The sequence below is a fragment of the Cydia strobilella genome, chromosome 9 (assembly GCF_947568885.1).
Source record: "Cydia strobilella chromosome 9, ilCydStro3.1, whole genome shotgun sequence".
NCBI classification, from domain to species: Eukaryota; Metazoa; Arthropoda; class Insecta; order Lepidoptera; family Tortricidae; genus Cydia; species Cydia strobilella.
Genome location: NC_086049.1, coordinates 7,319,626 through 7,345,056, shown reverse-complemented (window position 1 = coordinate 7,345,056; position 25,431 = coordinate 7,319,626). Strand labels below are relative to the sequence as shown.

The 25,431-nt window shown below is 38.1% G+C and overlaps 1 protein-coding gene across 1 annotated transcript; it reads right to left on the bottom strand.

Annotated features, from left to right (window-relative positions):
• LOC134744167 (phospholipid-transporting ATPase ABCA3-like) lies at positions 1 to 25,300 on the bottom strand. The gene is made up of 33 exons (XM_063677875.1): positions 24,921 to 25,300; positions 19,963 to 20,207; positions 19,126 to 19,478; positions 18,829 to 19,002; positions 18,138 to 18,385; positions 17,444 to 17,554; positions 16,803 to 16,947; positions 16,076 to 16,249; positions 15,210 to 15,425; positions 15,040 to 15,125; positions 14,835 to 14,964; positions 14,091 to 14,320; positions 12,626 to 12,791; positions 11,814 to 12,047; positions 10,501 to 10,642; positions 9,987 to 10,093; positions 9,406 to 9,521; positions 9,103 to 9,206; positions 8,496 to 8,661; positions 7,494 to 7,709; positions 7,123 to 7,227; positions 6,667 to 6,838; positions 6,299 to 6,424; positions 5,670 to 5,793; positions 4,954 to 5,081; positions 4,404 to 4,528; positions 4,150 to 4,330; positions 3,844 to 4,005; positions 2,832 to 2,989; positions 2,313 to 2,435; positions 1,679 to 1,844; positions 1,415 to 1,535; positions 1 to 1,238 (listed from the first exon to the last, which is right to left on the bottom strand). The coding sequence occupies exons 2-33, from the start codon at positions 20,199 to 20,201 to the stop codon at positions 1,049 to 1,051; spliced, it is 5,238 nt and encodes a 1,745-aa protein (XP_063533945.1). The 5' UTR covers positions 20,202 to 20,207; positions 24,921 to 25,300; the 3' UTR covers positions 1 to 1,048.
• Positions 25,301 to 25,431: the final 131 nt, after the last annotated feature.

Below are 25,431 nucleotides of genomic sequence, written 5' to 3'. Positions count from 1 at the left end.
TATACTGTATAGTAGACGTAAGTCTATAACGATAGGCAATACAGTGTGTTAAAGACATTACATTTACAGTATTCATTATTTATTAGATCTTTTGACGTGGCTTTAACGTGTTTTACAGTACTAACGACGACCAGACGTTCCGACGGACCGACGTGAATGCTATATATGTTAGAATCTCTGTCTTAAAAGCATCTTCACTCTTAACATATAAGTTTTCACTCGTCGGTTCGTCGAATCGTCCCGCCGTCTGTTAGTCTATAACCTAGTATTCTCAGTAGCTTTATGTACACCGTCGTGAATGTATTTTGTATTATCTTTGTGTGTAGTGATAAATGTAAAATAAAATATTTATATTTTAATACAATATTCTTTTATTGCATAAATAGACGGATGCCTTAATCTTATGTATGTATAATGTCATGTAAGTCACGATATAACATGTAAAATCTACCTAACGTTATAAATTATAATCCAATATTTCGGCCAAAACACTATTATTAACAACAAATGTTGTTTACTACATGTCAACTTGCCACTGTATATTGACCCCCCCCCCCCCTAGCAGCATTGACAAAAAAATATTTCTAAATATTAACATATACATATTTACATGACTGTCATGAATTCTAGCAATTCAATTTTCTAAAATTGGCGTCTATAAAATATTTACATAACATTTGGCTAAAAGTTGCTAGAGCGGACTCAGCTAACTCTGCACGGACACGGACAAGAGTGTGCTAGTGCAACAATTAATGTCATATTCCTATAAAAATACCTTTACAGTTAGGAAAGCAATTTCGAACCAAGATTAGCTATTTCTAAGGCATTCTTGACGAAAATAACTCTTTTTAATTACTTTGTCAAATCTCGAGTCTGACGGTCGAGATCTCGAATCAGATTTTTCGCGCGAGATCGATATTGCGATATTTACAGTGGCACTTCACAGGCGGTGCAAACTTAGCGTGGTCTGACTAGTTATCTGCACGTTAAAAAAAGAGAAAATATTCTACAACTGCATTGGAGACACGAAGTCATCGTCGAACTAATACTATAACCTCTCTGACATTTCTCTCTGGTACTTTGTAAACTGCAGGAATATTTGTTCCAACGTGGTTTGTGAGATGGTGTAGTCTTCCACGTCGTGGTGTTGCCGGCAGCGTTCCATTGTGCCGAACATTTTAGACCAGGCAACGCTTCTGTCTGGCAGGTAGTAAGTTAGTAGGCCTTGGTACTCTTCCCTATAAAACATGTAAATTAAAGTTTACTTCAGCCCCTTTGTTTAAATAAAAAATACATTTAATTTTAACGTTAATATCTTTTTCCTTTTTTTATTGTGGGACGTACCACATTATTGCAATCTATAAATTGTTTATACAGATTTCCAGTCGCATGACTGAATAATTGGAATACTTACATTAGCTTGGGAGCGGTGAAATTGGTCTCTACGTAACATTTTACCGCAGCAATGCCGCGCGCGCCAGCTATCGAATCAGTACTTTCCTCGTCCATTTTCATTTTTATCGTTAATGTGAATCCTGTAAAAGTAACGCAAAATACAACATTCAGCTCTAACTGATAGATGGCGCTGTTATGGAAGTATGCGTTGTCTACATCTATCGACATAATATAAAGAATATCCCCACCTGCTCATTCGATCTCGCCAATCACATTTACTAACCTTCAGAGAAGTTGTTCTTCAAATGCTGCGGCGTGCCGAGACACTGGAAGTTGCCGTTGACCATGATGGTGAGGCGCGAGCAGAGCGCCTCGCACTCCTCCATGCTGTGTGACGTCAGCACCACGCCGCGTCCCGCGCGCCGCGCGCCGCGAATGGCGCGCCATACCTGTCCCACCACAGAAACCACAGGTGAAAAACGTAACTAGGTAAATCCCCTTTCATATGTAGTCATTATCTCTAGAACATCTGAAAGTATATCTTACAGTTAACCCAAAATAATTATTTAATTTTACCACACCAGCTCGAGTCGTAACCGCTCTTTTTATTTTTCAATGATGAGAACGTTGCATTTTATCAATAAGAGCAATATTTTATAGCGTTTATTTCGATTTGATTTTTGTACCTCATGTTTTACAGTTAGTATTTTACTCACGTTGGTGTGGAAAAAAAATCGTGTTTCTCTCGGTAGCAATGTTTGTTTAAATGTGTGCGTGCCTTAAAACCCTCGCAACGCTCAAGAATCTCCATATTTCCCTTTTGGAATTACTCGCTACGCTCGTGGTTTAATTTTGGATTCCTTCACAATACAACACAACAACCCTGTCCCCTTGTAAAACAAATAACTATAACGAACCTGTCGCTTAGCTGCAGGGTCTACTCCCGTCGTAGGCTCGTCGACGAACACAAGTCGTGTGAATCCAAGCAATGCTATAGCCGTGCTAAGCTTCCGTTTATTGCCTCCCGAGTACTGCTCCACCTGCAATTAAGTACATTACCTATATAATTAACATTAACCGTAATCCTACGTACGGAGCATACATACTTATCGAAAGTCGAACGTCAGAGCCACACGATGACTGCGACTCCTCATTTTCCCTACATATGATTTTTTGACATAATTATTCGTAAAAAAAGAGATATTATCGCCCGCAGCGTTTCACGTCGCATCACAGAACCGCACTTACGAGTAGCATTGAACTAGGCTCCAACGCAACCATCATTTCATACTCACTTGTTTTAGTGAATCGCATTGCGTTGTAGGTGTACTTCCTACTTCTCTACAGCCCCCGCAGAGAGAGTGAACAGTCGTAGTGTCTGGCGACCTGCTGACCACCACGTCGAACAGTAGCTTACCTGGCGTAAGGTTTCTTACCCGCTTGTCCAGGTGTTTGGTGAAGCCAAGCGAGTCCGCGAGCAGATCTGCGCGCATAGAGGCGTACTGGGTCGGCAGCCCGCGTAGCATGGTGAACAGTCGTAGGGTCTCTCGACCCGTCAGCTCGCCGAAAACAGCGTCGAACTGCGGACAGTACCCTAAACCAAACGATAACAAATTAATGGCACAACAGTAGGTACTCGGATCACCACATTGGATGGCCAGATATATTTAAAAACAAATACCTTTTTTTTGGTATGAACAAATGAACCTTAAGGCCGAACAAAAAGCAGGCATATTTGACCAATGTATCCTGCCTGTTCTCACTTATGGAGCTGAAACCTGGGTTTTCACCAAACACATACTACGTAAATTGAGCGTTGCCCAGCGGGCGTTAGAGAGAAAACTGGTGGGGATCACATTGAGAGACCGTAAAACAAATGAATGGCTGAGACAACAGAGCAAGGTCAATGATGTTATAAAACGCGTAGCCAGTTTGAAGTGGGAATAGGCTGGTCATATAGCACGAAAGACCGATTCGTGGAGCAAGGACTACTCGAGTGGCGACCGTGGGGGGAAGAGCGTCCTCAAAGTAGACCCCAGATGCGGTGGGACGACGACACCAAGAAGGTTGCGGGGAAGCAGTGGCTCCAAGTTGCACAGAACCGTGACGAATGGCGCAAAATGAAGGAGGCCTACACCCAAAGGGTAGAAAAAGGCTAAAGAGAGAGAGAGACAAAAAAAATTAATTTGCTAGACTATCTATTCCATTCCGATTAACAGACGTTACATTCCTCGACATGTACCTTAAGCTTGTCCAGTTTACTACACTGAAATACTATACCTACTAATGAGGTTAACTCCGATAACTCACTAGTAGGTATAGTATTTCAGTCTAGAAGACGATTGATGATTGGGCGATTGAATCTGAGAGTTTGAATTGAATTGATTTTCAATTATTACATAATCGGGTAAGTACCTAAACGCAAGAGAGATACAGTCCAAAACTCACCTATATTCTCATATACAGAATTGATATCTGTTTTTACAGAGTAGCCACTGACGAAGGCGTCTCCACTGGAGATAATTTCGTCGCCCATCAGCATTTTGAAGGTAGTAGTCTTGCCAGCGCCGTTCACCCCCAGGAGACCAAATACTTCCCCATCTGCCACCGCTGCAAACAAATTGTACTTATAATTGCTCCGTGAAAGATTATGTGATATATTTTTTAAGTACCTTCTACCATTATGTACCTACACAATACGACTATATGTGCGTTTACTTCACATCAACCGAATAGGTGTCCCACTTAACTTACTGAACGAAACTTGATTGACAGCCAGATGCTTCCCGTAGTATTTCGAGAGGCCCTTCGCCACAAGGCTCTGCTGTGCTAAGTTAGACTTGCTTATTTGCTCGACGTGTTTCATCTCGGCTAAAACGTCGGGGTCTATGGAGCTTTCGTCGAGAGGCGGTGGAGTTTTCGTCCAGTTAAAGATCTGCAGGAAATCATTTATTGAGGTTAGATAAAATTTATTTATTGTGTGGTAAATATATTCAAATATTATTTACCTTGTGGTATACATCGTACTCAATGAACATGAGCACGGTCCAGAAGACCACGCCGGAGACCAACATGCAAGTCAGGTAGCGCAGAATGCCGGGCTCTTCCCACTCAAAAAAGGGGTCGTCGCTTACTGAAATCATTTTGTACGTGTAGGTGGCAAAAATATATAGGTTAAGTACTTTATATAGATACAGAAATACAGACTTTATTGGTAAATATAAACAGTACATTTTACACGTCATAAACACAGACGTGACGTGACGTCATAGAGGTGAGTGACGTCACACCCATCGATCGGTGCTATTCATTAACGCCGATTCCGCACTGATGACTGACAACAGCGCCCGAATAGGTACAATTAATAAACCACAACATACTGTGCGTAATCTTAAACGGGCGCTCAAACGGGACTGAATGGAAGAGAAGTCGATTTTCCGACGTCGACGAGAGCACAAACTTTATTACAAATCGACTTGACCTAGTAGTAGTTCATGTCGTTCGTTTCGTTTCTTGCAAAGCGTAGCTACTAAGTAAGTACAGTACGAGTATAAGTACCGCAGCAAGCAGTGAAGTTATGTTCGCACATGGTCTGCATGGAGCACTCGCCGATGGGCAAAACAGCTGATAGGTAATCACACGCTTGCAAGCACGACCATTCCGTCAAGCCTACGTGGCTTAGAAATCTGAAACAATGTTTACCGTTTAAACTCGAGCTAAAGAATCAAGAGGAGAGTATCGCTTTTCTGTACTGTGTCACTAAGATTCCCCTCATACTCAAGTAATCGAGATTCCTCACTACATGCTCTGTGTTCTGCAGCAATAAAAGGACCGTCTCCACTTACGTATCTTATGTTTAGAGGGCATTTACGGATAAATTTCATAAATTTCACCCACCAAGAATATGTGACCCATCTAACTGATCCAACTCATCGAACAAAACTCCTGAAACACTCACGTGATGAATCTGACGAGACTGAAGAGCGGGAACATCTGCAGTGTACCGATGTACTGCATAATTATTTTTCATCGTATTTTCACGGAAACGTACGAACGTGTCTTGCTATTTCAGTCAGTCTCGGTACAAAAAATACTGAGGTTGACTGAAGTAGCATGACAAATACGAACGTTTCCGAGAAAATACGATGGATAGCAATTATGCACTTCCTATACATCTGTAGTCGAGGAACTCCACTAATTTTAACTGCGGAGAGAGCAGCGCTTCCACAATCTGTGGACCCGTCTGACCTGGGACAGGCTCCTATCATACTCACGTGATGGATCTGACCAGACTGTAGAGCGGAAATATCTGCAGTATGTAGTCGAGGATCACCGCCACGTGCTCCGTGTCCAGCTGCGGGGAGAGCAGTGCTTCCACGATCTGTGCACCCATTTGACCTGAAACGAGACCCCAAAACTGTATTGCATCGAGAAAAATGCATGCAGATATAGCATACCAATGGGGTTGGCCGGTCGAAAGAATTAGCAGATGGCGCCAGCATAGCTTGCCCTGTCAAACCCTAGAATTGTGTCAAATTTTTGTTTTTTAAAGCCCTGGATGCCAAACCTTTAATGGATGCCAAATCTCATAGAAAAAGGGGCAAGCTATGATGGCGCCATCTCTGGCCACCAGTGACAGTTGCCAACCCCATTGTAATAGATACCTAATTTACTGTCAAGCAACAAAAACTCATAGCCATATCTTTGGTTTGTTCTTGTCAGATGGTATTTGTGCAGTTGGTTTTCTACCATATTGTAAATTACCTATTCATGAAGTTAAATATTGCATTGAATTTTGCGACATATTATTTAGTTTTGTTGCGATGTCAAATCTGGCTTAGGGCCCACCCATTAGGGCCATTGCCCAGTGCGTCCGACCGAACAATAGCCAAATTGCACTTACCCAATAGAATGTTAATGAAAAACACGGCGACGAAGCCCATCGCCGGCGCGCTGAACAAGAACGACATTAGATAGTTCAGCGGCAGCATGGCGGCGCCGTACACCATGAGAACTAGGTACATCCGACCTGGCAATTTTAAACATATAATATTATTTATCATTGTTTGAGTGGTAGACAAAAGTTGAATGTTTATTTTACAAAGACCATAGCAACATTGGACTTTCAGTGCTTTCACAATTGAAAGCCAGATTGGGGGTATACTTATATCTCTTGTTTTTATCTTATGCTAAATTAATTAGTTCTGATTGTGACCTGTCAACATGATAGGACTTTTTCTTTTTATTGCAATTAACAAAACCAATACCTACCTAATTCCGAAACCGTGCTGAGACCAACAACCTGGAAGGCTACACACGAAATGACGATTGTCACAGAGATGATGCAGAACCATGCCCAGTCAAACACCGCGGCGGTGCCCCACATGACGATCGGCTGGATGCCAGCGGCCTTCTGAAGGAGCTTAGCTCGAAGAATGCGTTCCTGTTAGTAAAAAAACAATGATTTAGTTATACCTATTGGTGGGCTTAACTGACTTCAAATTTACAGGTAATTTACGAAAAGTATTTTGGGTTTCTACTTATGTATACGTTAATTAGTTAATGACGTATTGAAATCCTGGGTGGGACACGTATATCGTTTCGCCCACGCTTAATTACATATAAGAATTACAGTGATATTAGACCTAATAATCATCAAATTTATATTGTAATAAATGTAAACAAATATTCTTTAATTAGGTATTGTAACTAAATGCCGACTCTTACCTTGATGTAGAACATAACGAAAACTGCGCTCACGATGCCAAGACTGCTTGCTATGCCCGATGAGAGTTGCATGGAAAGATATGCAACGTAGGACTGCATGTTGGTCTAAAAAAAATATATCATAATTTGGTTAGGTACCTAAACACGAGCGCGTTCTCTGATCTCACAATAAAACCCAGTCGTGTAGTGTATTTAAATACTTATTGAATTTAAATATGTAATTTCGCGGGAAAGTGGCTATAATTTTCAAATATAGCGCTGAAGTCAGCATTTTTTCTGGCATTTTTACTTCATCCTAATTAGGCAATACACAGAAAGGCAACAACAAGAAAACATCATGGATAGAGTTGAAAAGATAAGGAGGAGTTCACCTGATCCACATAATTAACTTCAAGCGGGTAGTTGAACACGCTGAGAGTGGCGTTCGGGTCCCAGGCCTTGAGCAGAGCCTGGTGCACGGCGCTCAGCGAGATGGCCACATCGTGGTACCCGAAGTTGCTAAACCAAGCCGTGGCAGAGTCCTCGTCGAACGTGGCTCCGATGAGCATTCGGCTTCGCAGAAACGCCATTTGCGAGGGCTCATTAGTCTACAAAATGGTCAATAATTTATATTTATAGTAATACTTTGGAGGATTAATATTGACATAGCACGCATCTGCATAGGGGTGGATGTCAATGGAGGTTATATATGTCGTGGTTTCGCACTTTCGCATATAATTGCAACACCCGAAGTAGATTGGGCCATAGGATTGCACTGAAATGTGCACACTGTTAATATTGGTATCCGCAACCGACGTCTTAGATTAGGGCCGATACAGGCGGACTGCAACCCAACTGCACGCCAACTGCGACGTCGGCGTGCACTTCCCATACAAGTTACAATCGGGTGGCAGTCCGTCTTTACCGGCCCTTATGGAGGTTTAGACTAAGCTGACCTAAGCCCTGCCTGACCAGTAATGTATGATCATTGTCAAGAGGGCGATGTTCATTCTCATGTATAGGGTGACAGTTCATCACTATAGTATGAAAAAAATAGTTTCATTAAAATTCCGCAACATGGCGCATGATCATATAGGTATTCCTGGTCAGGCTTATAATCATAATCATAATCTTTATTGTCTGTGAGAAATGGGTACATTGCACAATAATTACTAATGTAACAATTTTATGTGGACTCACCAAGACTCTACCTTTACAGGTGTACAAACAAACATTTCCTATGTTACTCTTACATGAATGGTGTGCATTAATATTAATACAACCATAAATCATAATCAAAAATCTTTACTATAGTTTGTTATCAGTGGTACTTGGTAGTTTTCTTTTGCTAACCCAGCAGGGACGATGAATATTAAAGTTTTGATCAAATTTACCCTATACAAATAGTAGTCATCGACGGCTTCATTCTCCACGACTGTAATCTTCATAGTTTCAATATTACTCGAACTGAACATGTACTCGTATGCAGCCTTGGCGAGTGCACCAATTGAATTATGTGAAGTACCATTGTAAGAGAGTACTGTTTCCGTTTCTACAAAGCTGTAAATAAATCAGTAAAATAAAACTAATTATCACATTAAGTAAAAGGTATTAACTATAACAAATCAACGAGAAGTAAAGTAAGTTATAAGATAATCATTGGGTGCTTTTATACTTCACCGTTATTGTCCACGGCAACGACACGATAAATTGTCACGATAGAGCAGGCAACCTAAATCTTGTGGAGATAGTATGTCATCACTTTTATATTATCATGGACAGCAACGGCATATCGTGGACGATGTCGTCCACAATACTGTCTCTTATACTGTATACCACGACGACCACGGTAAAGCATTAAAGCGCCCATTTCCTTCTAAAATAGAAGATTTACTTACCTACTTAACATAAGCATCGACTTTTATAAATTTGGTTTGTGTGATTACATTATTCGATTACCACATAGTCAGTTCTAGTATGGTTCGAGTAATCGTGACTTACCCTTGTGCAAGCGTCAGCGCCCTCTGTATAACCGTTGGCTGCACCGACATGACCCAATGGAGAATCCCAAGCGTCATGTTGATCATAAGCAATGGCACTAGCACCTGCAGAAAGATAGGTAATGCGTTTGTTAACGTGTTCCAAGATGAAAGGCTCAAAAGGGAACACCACGGAAGATTCAGTAAAAAAATGCCGAAGACTATTAGCAACAATGCACATAAAATTCCTGTAATTCATGGAGAAAGCCTGGAATCCTGGACGATATTTTTGCTTTTCAACAACAAGATCTATTTGTTTCCTTACCTGCATCAGTAGCAGCATCCACGAACGCGACCACACCAGCCACAGCTTAAACCAGACGGCCCAGACATGCTGCACCCAGAGCCGACACCCACTTAGCATGTCCTGTTCCTTGTCCACTGAAAAACATTGTTGATTTGATCAGATCTTATGTCCTTACAAATACTACAAATGTTAAAGTAACTGTCTGTTCTTCACGCTTCACTCTTCTTCGCGCTTTGTTACACTGCTAAACCGATTTAGATCAAATTTCGTATGGAGATAGTTTGAGTCTCCGGAAAGTACCTACATATCAGTACAAGTAAAAATATTTTTTTACACAGCAGCAGTTGTTTCAGTTTTGAATTTAGAACCCTTATTAGTTACTCAATTCAAAAGTGCGAAATAGATTGCGGAATATGTACAAAAAATTTACGCAGAGTCTTAGGGGGTTATGGGAGTAAAAAAGTGGGTGGAATAAGTAGTATGGAAGTGGGATTTAGAAGTACTAATTCAACGGAGACTAGGTCGCGCCAGAAGCTAAGTCTTTTTACATGTTTCACGAGCCTAATTATTAAGGAATAAGTGATTGATCTGACTCTTACTTTGATCCATTGATAACGTATCCATGTCCGCTATTAGATCGTCAGTTAATCCAGACGTATTAGTTTCCACATCGTCAAAAGCGGTTGGAGCCACATCCGAGCCGACTCTATAAAGTAAAGCTAATATTATTTTAAAGATGTATAGGATTATTCCTTCTCAGTAAATTTTCAGGTCTGTTTTGCTATTAATATTCTAACACTAATAATTAAATGCTACCTTAAATAAATTAGGCAAGTAGGGACTTACCCAGAAATTGATCAAGGCATACTGGAAAGGGAAGTTTGTTTGCTTAATTATGTCGTTGTCTTTGTTATTAAGTAAGGTTAGGTAATACATCACCAAGTGTGCGTCGACGTGCAAACCCATTTGCGCGTTGTAATATACAGATCTTTATGTGAGACGGCACACCACTTGCGTGACGTGTGGTGTGCGTACACAGCTCCAACATTTTAGCGGACGCGCACGTGCACGTCTACGCACACGCAGTCGGTGTGCTCTGGCCTTTATACTTACGACATAAAAACATCTTCGAGGGTAGTGGCTGTGAGACCATAGTTTTTAAATTTAACGGTATCGATGTTAGCCTCCAGATCGTTTAGCATTGCTTCAAATAAATGCGACTGGTCGTTAGTTAAAGCGTATGTCACTTCGGTCCCTGAAACAAGACTAGTTTATAAGGTATATATTAACCCGAAAGTTGCCACATGGACCCCTAGCCTAGGCATTTAGTACTTAATAGGTTTGAACTGTGTTAAAAACGAACTGCCACCGAAAAAAATATGTGTCTCCCATATCCATAAAATTTGTATTTCGGTAGGTATATGTGTCGTTTTCAAGCAAAAGGTACCACATTGTCGCTTGCCATAAGGACGCTCTGGCAGGTTTTTCGTATAAACATACAAGCAATTTTCGTCCTTATGGTAAGCGATAATGTGATACCTTTTGATTGAAAACGTCACATATTGCCTGATAATTATCATAAGATATGAAATCATCTCAAAGTAATTAGCTTACTTGCGCATACATATTGGCCTTGCCCATAAATTTGACTAAAGGTTAAAAACATTAAAATATGGTTTGTCAAAGGACTATCTCATTTCAAACATAGACAGAGACTGCAACCAAAAGAAAAGGATGAGTATAATTTTTTGTTCTTATTTACTGAAGATTTGGTTTGACCAACTATATATCTCATATTGTTTTTTTTTTCAGCATGTTATAAACATATACTTATTGATTTACACACAATTAAGTGTAAGAGATTACGTTGTTGTTTGATTGATACAGCAGGCCTATCTACAAACTTGTTATTGATCACGCCTAAGTATGTTAGTTGTACATTAGATAAAAATAGATTTATCATTTGATATCTAAAGTACAATCATAAATGTTATAGACAAGTGCAATGGCACCAAACAGTTGTTAGTAAGCTCGGGCCATCTACATAGATAATTTTTATCAGAAACCTTGTTAAGTATTACCTACTAAATATTAAGTACTTACTACCTATGTACTTATAAATGCGAAGGGAGTTATGTCTGTCTGTTACCCCTTCGCGCTTATTCCGCTGAACCGATTTAAACGTGAAGTCTCAGGAAAACCCATGGGATAGTTTTTATCCCGAAAAATCATCATCCTACGCAGACGAAGTCGTGAACAGAAGCTATTATGCTGTCGAATGAATATAAGTATCTGCCACAACTCTATAAAGTATGAAGTCAAATACTACAGCGACTCTTTCTCGCCCAAAGAAAACTTGATTATCTACATTTTATCTTATATTTCCCTTAAGCGCACAAAAGCTATCATTAATATTGAAAATCTACCTCTATCTTCCTTGATCGTTATTCCTGGTATATGTCGCCCGATGATCTCCGTACAAGATTCAAGTTGGAAGCCTTTTCTTTTGACAACCACCAGCGTGTAGCCCACTCCATAGTGAGTTTTGAGGAAGTATGGTGAACCAACGCACTGTAGACGCCCGCTCGACATTATTGCTACTCTATCTCCAAGTATGTCCGCCTCGTCCATAAAATGAGTTGTGAGGATCATGGACCGCCCTATTGAAAGAAACATTCAATTAATAATCGTAATCGTTTTTAGGGTTAAAAGGAAGAAACGGAACCCTTATAGGATCACTTTGTTGTTCGTCCATCCATCCGTCCGTCTGTCTGACTGTCAAGACCCTTTATCTCGGAAACGGGTGGAGTCTAAATTTAGACCACATACTCAAGTCTACGGTCCCTTAAAGCTGTGAAGAAATCAAACTTCTAAGGTACCTACGTAAAAAAAGATACGGCCGTTTATGCCGCAAAAAACGTATAAAATACGTAACGTTCGACACTCTCAAGGGAATCAAAATTTATAGGATACTTCCCGTTGACCTAGAACTATGAAATTTGGCAAGTAATATCATCTTACACTACAAGTATATGGAAAAATCTCAAAACTATAAATTTGTAAAAAATTAAATGTTAAATTTGTACGGAACCCTCGGTGGGCGAGTCCGACTCGCACTCGTCCGGTTTTTTGTCTTTACTCAGCAGTCAGACGTAGGATTATAGACAAACAATTGTGGAGTAGAAGACTACTATTTATCGTGGCTAACTACTCATAGTTAGTAACTTTGGCGACTGACCCATTTTCTCCTTTTGTAGTAGATCCCAGAGGGCACGCCGAGACGCTGGGTCCATGCCGGAGGTGGGCTCATCGAGCAGCACCACCCGTGGTGCTCCACTAAGGGCTATGCCAACCGATAGTCTCCGCTTCTGTCCTCCGGAGAGTCCGGCCGACTGGTAGTCACGCTGTAACAAAATCATACAAGGTACTTAATGGCCAGTTATTACAAATCTTCGGAAATCGTAAAATTAGGACAGTAAAAATTTCCAATTTTTTGAAAATGTATTCGTTTTTAATCCCATCCCAGGGCATCTCAGTCTAACACTGCATTAGGTATTTGATTTTAGTAGCTATTTGTGACATGAACGTGTCGCTGTTCTTGATGAGCAACATACTCCACACACGGAAACTAAGATGATTTAAGCTTAATTAAAATTGTACGTCTTGCACTGTTATCAATTATTTAAAAATCGATGATAATGATGACTAGGAAACCTTGTGGTGATACATTAATACGTTGATAAGAAGCTCGATTTGATTGTTTGATCTTTCGAGTAACCTTATTACAAGCGCTACAGTCGCGTACAGTCACCATCTAAAGTAGCGGATCAGACTACGCGTCAAACAGCGTCTAACAGTTTGACAAAAAGAGATATGTAGAATAATTACACTGTAATAGATACTTGGGAACGCGAACTCTTAGAGATTTAGCTCTACTTGGATAAGTTATCCACGGTGGCAAATAGTCAGATACTTTTGGCGCGTTATTTCACCCGCTACTATCAATGCTGACTGTACATTGCTAATGAGGAGGACTTATAATAAGAAAACGTTTAGGATCAAAATGTCAGATACCTGTTAAGGCCGTTCCAATGGTTTGCCGCTGTCACTGTCACGTTTCGCAAGAAAGAACGGGAAAGATAATGCACGCCAAGTGTCAATTTTGATCGAATTTTGTCGATTTTTATTTATTTTAAAAACGTTACCTTACAATATCGAAATTCGAAAGCTATGAAATTACTATTTAAGTTACGATTGTTTTTTTCTTCTTTTTTTGTTTATAGTATCACATAATAAATAACCGAGTAAAGTTGGATTAAAAGTCTGAGTTAGAGGTTACTTTGGGAATTAATTGTATCGAGCGAAGTGTCATAATTCGTGTATCGGAAGCTATGTTATTAAAGATAATATAGTCAAGAACTACATATATTTTTTCCACGTCTACTAATATCAACGCCTCTTAGAAAAATATAATCATGTAAGGAGATTTTTCGCCTTCTGGCTCAGGGAACCGCCTTAACCACTTACTGCATGTAATAAAAAATATTTGTTTAAATTTGAACATTAATAGCTGTCAATAGAGTTAAATATCATATCCGCCATAGGTATTGAGGTAAAGCATTGTATGCGGTAAACGGTTAAGTATGGCTTTAAGTATGGCCACAGTTTAACATCGCATTGAGGGGTAAGATAAGATTACCTACCTTCTCATCCAACTCTAACTTTGTAATCAACGTATCGATATCCTCCTGAAGGTCTTGGCCCGTGAAACCCTTCAGTCTGCCGAAGAATTCTAGGTGTTCCCTGACCGTCAGTTCATTGAACAGTACGTTATGCTGCGGACAAAAGCCGAGGTTGGCGCGGGCTGCCGCCGTTTGCTGCGAGATGTCGTACCCCGCCACCCACACTGATCCGCTAGTTACTTCTGTGTTACCTGAAGATTGGGAAAAGTCGTCAGTTAACGGTTTCAAATAGAATTTATTAAATAAAAGAATCTCTGATTTTTATTACGATTGTGAATAGGTACATTACCTACTATTTGTTTATCCGGTGACCTTAAATGCTCGGCTAATAATTAAACTTATATCTTTCCGAAATCAGATGTAAACGAGTATGATGTACCTACTAAAGCGTATAATCAACATTATCTATTATGGGAATGATGAAACTTATCGAGATTATTTATAATAAAGAAACTAATATTTTATTAGTATAGATAAGAGTAATAACAGCGTCTGATTAAAATTCTAATCATGTGTGTAGCATAAGTGGGCCACGACAGTAGGTATCTAGTGCGAGACGGATTACCCGTTTTTTTTTTTTTCAAATTAAAAGTTTAAAATAGACGGGTAGTAAAACGTCTCTCTCGCGCGCATGTTACCGTCGCGGTGCACTCGTACTTAATCTGCTTGAAAATCATGGCAAGGTATTAAAAATAGTATACAAACCCGTTAGCATAGAAATGGTAGTGGATTTTCCGGCGCCATTGTGTCCAAGTAAAACGGTGATTTGTCCATCATATATGTCTAGGCACAAATTATTGACAGCCACGTTCTTCGCATAAACTTTCGTTAAATTCTGTAAAATAACAAATAATATTGTATAAGTGTACAGAAAAAAGTAACTGTATTATTGTGTTTACAGCATACCTACCGTCAATTTAACTCCGATGGTGTGCTCGTCACAAACCTTTTCCATTATGATATTTGGAGTATCGTTATAATCAACTGAACCGTCAACTGAAATTAAGTATCAAAGTAAGATTTATGAAGTAACTAGGTACTGAAACTCTCTCTGTTGTCCAGGTTTTCTTAAAAACTCACCTGCCGTAATTTTTCTATTTGGCAACCAAAAGCTTTTCTGGAACAGAAAATACCAGGGCTTAGGAGCTGAGTGTGGTCCAGGCAACACCTGTTCCAAGTAGAGGGCAATCAGCATGTACAGCACGCAATCGATGGCTAGCATGACCACCACGGTTCCGAACATGAAACGATTTGAATCCAGATCGGTCACTTCCCAGAATTGGCCCCATTGCATACCTAGAAAAAAATTGTTCAACTAACTTGGAGGGCGGGCCATGTAATGTTTTACATACTTAAGCAAAATAGTAGATAGTTATTAATTTACCTATTCATAGTTTTTAATTACTGATAGGTACTTAAAGTAATATTTGTCGATATCCCGTTTTTTTCTGGGTTATTGGTCAATTGGTATTTTTTTCTTTATCTGTGCTATAAGACGTTGCTTCGTGCCAAATTTCAAGATTCAGAGTTCACGGGAAGTACCTTGTAGGTTTTGATTCCCTTGCGAGTGTCGAAAATTTGCGGCATAAACGGTTGTATCTTTTGATTGCGTTGGCTTAGAAGTCAAATCTTTTCACAGCTCCAAGGGACAGTAGAACTAAGTATTTGATATAAACGCCCACCGAGGGTTCCGTACTTTTTAGTATTTGTTGTTATAGCGGCAACAGAAATACATCATCTGTGAAAATTTCAACTGTCTATGCTACTGAACTATCACGGTTCATGAGATACAGCCTGCTGACAGACAGACGGACAGCGGAGTCTTAGTAATAGGGTCCCGTTTTTACCCTTTGGGTACGTACCGAACCCTAAAAACCAGCCGACCCTTATTTAATGCCAAGCACCGCCCCCTATTTAGAACGTTTTCTATAGGAATCAATACAAACCTCCAGCATTCTCTTTAGCAAGTATAAGCTGGAATCCAAACGCCATGGCGGTGTTGATGCTGAGGCAGAAGAGCGCTTGCACAGCCGACGACACCTGAACGTCCATCAGCAGCACAAAAGCCGGTATGTACGTCAGGAACCAGATCACTCCAGAGACTAAGGCTGCTGTGCTACCTAAAATACAACAGGTATCAATACAAAGTCACCCACCACGTCTGTCTGTCTGTCTGCATGTTCGCGATAAACTCAAAAACTAATGAAAGGAGTTTCACGCGGTTTTCACCTTTCAATAGAGTGATTCTTGAGGAAGGTACGTGTTGGTGTATAATTTGTAAAGGTTTTGTGTAAATTCGTTGAACTACCCGTCCGTCATAAATAAATTATACCTGATACAACCGTTTGCATACAAATATTATAAAATAGTAGGTATTTAATATTTCCTTGACACTTATTGTGAGTAGAGTAATATCAATTAAATTGATTGCAGTAAGATTAGAATAATGATTTATATACGGGTATTACGCGAAATTGCTTCTTTATATAATTATTATATGTAGGTAGATGCAATTATAACTATAAAATAAAGCAAGTGCGTTAAACCTTACACACTTTTTTCGCAACAAAAAAATATGCCGAAACAATACAAGAAAGCTTCACTTACTACAGGTACAGTTACTACACTTTCGCAAAGTAGCAAATGTAAGTGGTTCTATCCTAATCAACTTACCTTTAGAGAAGAACCCGCTGACCATAAAACAAAAGAATATCGTGCAGGCAAAGTACAACAGTAAGAAGAAGAGAAGCACTGACCATGGCGTATTGGTAAACACAGCATAATCGCTAAAACCCTCTTCATTCGTAAACCAGTTTATCTAAAAATGTTAGGTTATTAATATTAGAGTACCTACATAATGCCAGACTTATCCCATAAATAGCAATAAAGAATACACACATACATACCTACCTAATATTGAAAATCATGATGACAATAAAATTATGCTTAGGTATACTTCAAACGTATGGCCCGTATATAAGATAAGCATGCTGTAGGTATACTCACGGATACAGCACAATTTTCCAGTTCATACGGGATTGACCTGCCACGGGCTACGCCGTAGCACTTCGTAGCAAAGCTACGTCTTCAAAGGGCTAATTATTATCCCAAAAGCCCGTACCGCACGCGTTTAAGCACGTACCGAACAGGAGGCGTATTCTGGTTGTAATTATTGGATTTGTCATAGATATAATCAATCACATTGATCCGTATCAAATACATAACCTGTTATTACAATCAGAATATGCCTCCTGGTCAGCTACACTATAATTATCTATTATATTTTTTATGACACAAATTTATCATTTTCTCACCTTAACTAGAATCACAACTAAAATCGCTATGATCAGGAGAAAAATAAATTGTTTAAAAAACCACGCTGTCCAGTGTAACCAAGTGGGAAGCCCCATAATCTTCATCGTTTCCTAAAATACAAAAATGCCGCAATTGAATTTTATATACTAAAAAGAATATAAGTATATCTCAGTGACCGACAAAAATAGCAAAAATAATTAATTTAAGATTTTTATTTAAACGAACGAGAGCTGTTTTCGAAAAATATTTTTTAAAGTTCCTACAGATCGATTCTCATCAATTTATGAAATGGCCAGCCAGATCAAGATTAGCCACTTTACAATTTGGCTACGACGTAAAAAATAAAGTATTAAACCAGCAATTTGTAGGCCTATTGCTAGTTTAATACCTACACTGTATATGTATATTATATAAATTATATTGTATATCGTATTAGTAGGTAGATTAGTGTTATATGAATTAGGTTTCCTAAAAACGAATTTGTTAGATAAACAACGAATTTACCTTTGTAGGGTAAATATAAATGTATAATGAAAGATAATTAACTGGATTGAAAATTTACATTTACAAAAGACAAGACGGTTTCACACAACCACAACAAGAATAGTTTCTCGTAGGTACGTAGCTACTTAAACACATTTCACGCGGCCTTACGGAACTAAGTCAAGTTTAAAGGTTTAATTAAAGCTTTACCTTTAGTTGCAGTTCTTTTTCAACAGTGACGGCCCGAACGATGTTTACAGCAGTGTAGCTAAAGCTGATCATTATGAACATCGGCATCAGGAACTGCAAAGCTTCAACGGCCAAATCCAGCACGTAAGGAGGGTGGGGATATCTCTGTATAGCCACGCTGAAGTTGGAAAAGTCTTGTTCAGTAACTTCAGCTACAAGCTCCATCGATATTAAATGCTGAATCGCTATGAACATTTCGTTTACGTATCCTAAAAGATAATAAAAATATGGTTAGATAAGATACGTAAACAGTTCAGTACGTGGCATCAATGCACTTCCTACCTACCAACTTAATAAGAACTGTAAAATTACAATCACTGCCGAAGTCGGGGAATTAGCCATTAAATTTGCGGCCAAACAGTTATTTTTATAAAGTAGTACTTAGCCGCCTCTGCGGCGTCGGCTTCACCTCGCCTAAGAGTTTAAGTCTAATGGAACAATAAAAAAATAATTTTAAGTAAATCTAAGTTCTTAATATAGTAGTAGATAAAGGTTATTTGTATTTTATAAGTATAGATCGGGACCACTGTCTGAACATATCGGTATGTAGAGCATATAAACGTAAGTTCCTAATTCATTTCAGCATTCTTAGTTGTGTTTATTTTACCGTCTGTATTTTTCGATCGAAGATAAATGAAATACTGTACATTACCTGGAGCATTGCCACCTTCCCAAGAATACGGGTTCCTCGGGCCGGGAATTTGGAAAGATGGAAACGTCAAGTCGGTGTGCCACGACCTTGACCCTTGCGAGTAAAATGCAAACTGCCTCGGTCTTTCCGGGAATCTCAGGGAATATCGTAAGTTACTGCTGAGCTGGGTGGCGCCTGCGGAAAAATTGTTAGCTTTACGTGTAGGTACGTAGGTTAGATTATAATGACGATGAATGAGTAGTATTTATAATAATTTTGTAGAGATGTTAGTTTCAGTTTTTAGTAAAATTTACGAACCAGTAAGCTCATCATCAAACTCCACGCCTGCTATAACATGCCTTGTTACTTCTTCTGACGAATACAGGCTTCTCAAACTTTCACTGCTATTATAAGCATACACTCTTAACCCAACGATTCTATTGATAATCTCGGTAATAAGTGTTCCATTTATAGGAATTTCTGATAAATCCGGTAATTCGAGATCGGGTGGTATCATGTCAGCATAGTCCGGATATTGATCTAGTATAATCTGTACGAGGCCTCGTAGGTTTCGAGTTATTAATTTAGCAGTCGCACTTCGCATCACTCTTTCGAGGACGGGACTCTCAGGCGAGTATGCGATAGACAACTGACTGAAATTCATGCCTGCGCTGAAAATTAAAGTTGTAGTTGTGATGTTTCTTCAAAGAAGTTAGTATCCGATCCAGTGATCGGAATAGGCAGAGTATAAATACCTAAACTTGGTAGAACAAAGTCATAAAATGGAGACTGCCTTGTGATAACATTTTTTCCCGGGACTAAAAGTTCCGGAAACGCACTGTAAGCGTAAGTGTAAAATTGTTATATTATTCACTTAGTACGTGTTCGATCCGTATTCCGATCACTGATCCGATCTTAATGATACGTAGTATACATTATTGCATTCACGGTTGCAAATGAACAATATACATTTTCGGTCAATTCTAAAACCAACGTTCCTCGGGTAATCTGTTACGCTTACTAGTATGGAATCCCTGATCTAAAGAATTCTTCTTTCTTCCTCTTAGATCTTCCATACAATTTGGATACGAATTGCGTTTATTTTAGGATTGATTTTACTCTATTTAATTAGATATTTCAACGAAAGTGACTTACAGAACATTTAACGAATAATTCAATGTGTGCGCAGGTAACGCCGGGTAAGTCATAACACTTTCTACCGTGGGTTCGATCTCCGAGCGCAGGATAAGTACCAACGCCAGGGTCAACACGGGCAGTAGGACCTCCACGCAGGTCTGGACGCGGTGCCGCCACTGCTGCAGGAAGTTCTTCCACATCAGCAGGCGGAACTTGGTGCCGGCGCCGGTGACGCGCGCTCTGCCCCGTCCCTTCATCGCTCACTGAACAGGCAATATCAGCAAATGATAACAACAGTCGGATTATGAATGAATCAAGGCGCAGCTACGCCGCATAAGGAGCCTTTTTTTGTGAGAAGTGATTTTCGGCCAAATAAGAGATAAGGTATTTTTTTGCTCCCCATTTGTTATTATTCGTTTTTTTTACCTACTTATTAGGCACCGACCACTACATTATATGCTATTTGACCACTACTAGGTAATTTAGACACTTATAATTTACAAAATTAACTGTCACAATTTGAGGTGGCTAAATAGGTTTCACGTTTAATGCCATCACCACAGCTAAATTGAGCTAAACACACAGTCAGTAACTAAGTAAATAGGCATAAGAAGTTTTAAACAAAGAGCTTGCCTCGGAAAATGGTATATGAAAATAGCAATACTAGACAACTAGTTTGCTACACTATCCTTATAACTGAATCCAGGCATCTGGCAGCTCTTCAACGGTTCGAAAAACTTTGACCCGACTTCGATTTTTTTTAAACAGATGCCTCCTCAGATAGGTCCTCTTTTAACGTTGTCAAAACACAAATAACAATTTATTTTTCATTACGTATAGTGGCGTGTAATTCTGCTCCCACAACCTTGATGCTGGCAAAATTGTCCCAATGGACAGATGCCATAAGAACCAAAAACTGAACTGAACTGTGGCGTGTTTTCTTAATGATTAACGATATATGTAGGTTAGAACCGCAAATGATCTATCATAATTTTTCAGATCTTATTTCTGCATTTTTTAATTCATTCTCAAAAAATTACCTACCCGGGCGTATAAAGACTAAAAGCACAAAGCAAGAAAGATATTCAATTCATTGTATGCAGGCATATTTTAAGTACCTGCAGTAATAATTAGCAGTATGTTAGATTTTGTCCGCTACCTACTATAACTATCGTTTATTATCAAAAATCAATACACTGTTATCTCTTCTATCTTATGCGTTAGAGGTGGGTACAGTCAACGTCAATGATATGTTTACACTTTTGCACCTTACTTTTGTAATAAGGCGAAAAGTGTAAACATATATTTGGTCAACCAAATCCTGTCAGTAGAAAAAGGCGGGAAATTCAATTTTCTATGGGTTGTTATTGCCGCATTTCTCTACTGACAAGATTTGCTTCACCAACTATATCTTTGACGTCGACTCTGTACATTCTAAGCGGAACATAATTATGTAAGTCATGCATGAAACAAAAATAACTGGTCAAGTGAGTTCGTTAAGCTCGCGCACCGAGGGTTCCGTACAAACTTTTTAATTACATATCTAATGCTACTTGTGTACAGCGCACGGTGGGCTGGATGGCTCGAAAAGAGGACATTCGCACTTTTTTCAGAAAATCATTTTTTGTAAAATGCTATCCAATAGAGAATTATATGAGGAACAATAAATGTGGTATACATTTTTGCGAAATAAGGCATATTGACAGCAGAAAAAAATAAAGTCTGTTTTTTTTGTATGGGACCCAAAAATAGGTATCTTGTTTCTCAGAAACTATTAGAGGTCCCGTCTTCTACCTTTCAAGACTTTGATTTCTACTTTTATAGAGTAAGAAACGATAAGCAGATTTTCTATTCAGGTGCTGTTTTTTTTTTTAGTCCAGTAAAAGTTAACACATTTTCGATTTTTTCGTTTATGTCTTTTTTGGGTTTTTACATTATATTTCGATAGTTAAAAGTAAAAATGATAATAACACATAGTATATGTAACGTTTATTAAGTTATAAAAAAATCCTAAGTACATTTTTTACATTTTTCATACAACTAAAAAGAAATAATCTAATGTTTTACAATAGACACATGTCATTTAAAATAAACAATAAACAACAAAAAGTAATATGGTTATGGTATAATAATTACGATACATAAATAACATTTCTTAAAAAAAATACATATACCTAAATACAAAAATTACTACACTTAGTGAAAAAGTTATTCATTGGTATTTTTTAACATTTCAAAAAGATTATATTCATGGTCGTCGCTCGTATTATTTTCTATAATTAGTAATTCTAAAGCTTCGGGTGAGAGTTTTTTAGCTTTCTTAGTTAGTCGTGGCCTTAGAAGAGTTATTTGTGGATCAGAAGATATAAGAAAGTTGTGCAAAATATCTTCATTCGTCATGGTTCTGCTACATTTTCTAGCATGGTGTTCTCTCACATTGCGAAAATCTTTGTTCCTCGCTTCTGATGCTTCTTCTGATAATTTTCCAATTGGTAACATGCCGAAATGCTTAATTATGTCAGCCCCATGTATTAAAAGCTTGTGTACGCTAGATGGCATATAATACCACGCGTATAACTCTTCACTTGTACACAAAACTGCAGTTTCACGACAATAGTCAGAAAATTTTGTTATATTTACATGTTCTCCAGAAGCAATCACTTGCAAAATTACATGAAATCGTTGAATCACATTGACATCGATTCCCGTAATACGGGCTGTGATTTCAGGGTTGGAGAAGAAGCGTCTGGCAGTGTTACCATCGTTTGTTGTTCCAGCTCCTTGCTTAACGACATCAATTAGTAATCCCAGTTCAGATTTAAATTCGTCTTGAATCCGTTTCTTCGCTTGTTCCTTCAAATGAAAATGAAAGAAAATGTAGCAGAACCATGACGAATGAAGATATTTTGCACAACTTTCTTATATCTTCTGATCCACAAATAACTCTTCTAAGGCCACGACTAACTAAGAAAGCTAAAAAACTCTCACCCGAAGCTTTAGAATTACTAATTATAGAAAATAATACGAGCGATGACCATGAATATAATCTTTTTGAAATATTAGAAAATACCAATGAATAACTTTTTCACTAAGTGTAGTAATTTTTGTATTTAGGTATATGTATTTTTTTAAGAAATGTTATTTATGTATCGTAATTATTATACCATAACCATATTACTTTTTGTTGTTTATTGTTTATTTTAAATGACATGTGTCTATTGTAAAACATTAGATTATTTCTTTTTAGTAAAACGAATCAATAAGTGTTTCTTTGACAACATAGCTCTTATAAAACCATTACGTTTATAATAGCATGCGGCAAGTATGTTATTGGAATAAGTAGTATCATTAAGAGAGTTTATAAGCTTGCTCTTTTTAGTTGTATGAAAAATGTAAAAAATGTACTTAGGATTTTTTTATAACTTAATAAACGTTACATATACTATGTGTTATTATCATTTTTACTTTTAACTATCGAAATATAATGTAAAAACCCAAAAAAGACATAAACGAAAAAATCGAAAATGTGTTAACTTTTACTGGACTAAAAAAAAAACAGCACCTGAATAGAAAATCTGCTTATCGTTTCTTACTCTATAAAAATAGAAAAACAAAGTCTTGAAAGGTAGAAGACGGGACCTCTAATAGTTTCTGAGAAACAAGATACCTATTTTTGGGTTCCATACAAAAAAAACAGACTTTATTTTTTTCTGCTGTCAATATGCCTTATTTCGCAAAAATGTATACCACATTTATTGTTCCTCATATAATTCTCTATTGGATAGCATTTTTCAAAAAATGATTTTCTGAAAAAAGTGCGAATGTCCTCTTTTCGAGCCATCCAGCGTGCAGCGGTGGTTTTTTTTGCATTTTCCTTCATCTATTTTTTTACTGTAAAAAATTAATCATAAACAGTTTTGAAATGTACAAGTAAAAAATAAATCATAAATAGTTTTGGAATTTACAAGGCAAGGGTTCTTTTATACCTTTTTGGTAGGAAACCCTAAAAAGAAGAATAGTTATATCTACTTACTTCTCAATTCTTTGACTGCTTTAGGGACGACTCCGAAGTGCTTTATATTTCTAGCGAAAGGTTCAGGATTTTTGTTATTTTGCTGGTATTTGGCAATAATAGCATTGTCTTCATCACAAGGACAAACGTTTGAAATACCTTCACCTATCGTGAACATTTTTGTTGCCATATGACTTTGGACGTGTTAACTACAGACCCTAGTGAAATGTATTAATATAATTAAAAACTGAAAAATATCCTGTTCGTAGAAGGAATTGCTATATTAGGAGCAGGAAGATACAATCGTCATCAGATATCGTATCGGAAAGGCCATGGTCGGATATTTTTGAGCACCTTAGCAGCTCCGCTATATCTGATGGCGGCAGTATCTAAGAATACGACGGTTTAACTGCTAAGGAGTAAAATTCACTCCTGATTTTTGTATTTCCTGAAAAACACGATCAGCTGCTGCGTAGACCTATGCTTCAATGAACCATTACAGGTTCATCTTAGCTTGTCACTTTTACTCAGATGAGACTAGGGTCAATCGCTGGTCGGACTGTAGTAAATGAAATCCTCTCAAGGCCCAAGATTCCACTTTTTGAACCACTCGCTAATCTCGTGGTTCATATTTGGAAACTTTCGATTGCACGGGTATCAATTAAGCACGAGGGGTTAACAACAACTTAGCCCCCTTTAAAACAAATACTTAACTATTTAAGTACTGTTTAGTATGTTTAAGTAGGTATTAGGGGTCTATCCGACATTGTGCCTAAATATTAGGATAATTCACAACTTTAGTCGTTGAAGTAACCTAAGTAGTGGATAGTAGTGAATATTGTCTATTCACTAAGTATCACTAAGTACATACTAATATAGCATGATATATTTATACTTTTATACATGTAAACAAATCGAATAGAAACCTTGTCTATTTTTCCTTTAGCGTTTAAAAATCTCTTACCTAGTAAGGGGAACACCCTAACAATATATCACAATTTTTTTTCGGTTGCACTTTAGGACTACACTATAAAAATTCAACACTTGAAACAAATTGATTCGTCTTCAGGAATTTTAGTACCTAAAATAAATAAATAACACTAATGATGGTGCGCCAGTAAACATGACGTGAACAATGGCTAGGATACGGCTATTCGTAGCTTCGCTGATAAATACCCGCAGTGATAAGCCACTGATTAATGTCGATGACGATTATTTCAAATATTCACCCGTTATCTACCTTTAGGTACCTGTGATTAAACATCGTCGCAAATAAATGCACTTCAATATACCTAATTAAACTGAAATATCTAAATAATAGTAGACACCTTGGTGAACTGAATACTAATAAAGTACCTACCTAACAACATTGCAAATTCTAAAGTAAGCAGAACTATTTACCTTTACGAGCTATTGTGTATAACAATTACTTAAGGCCCATTCAAACTAACATTGTGACATCAAAATGATAGCTG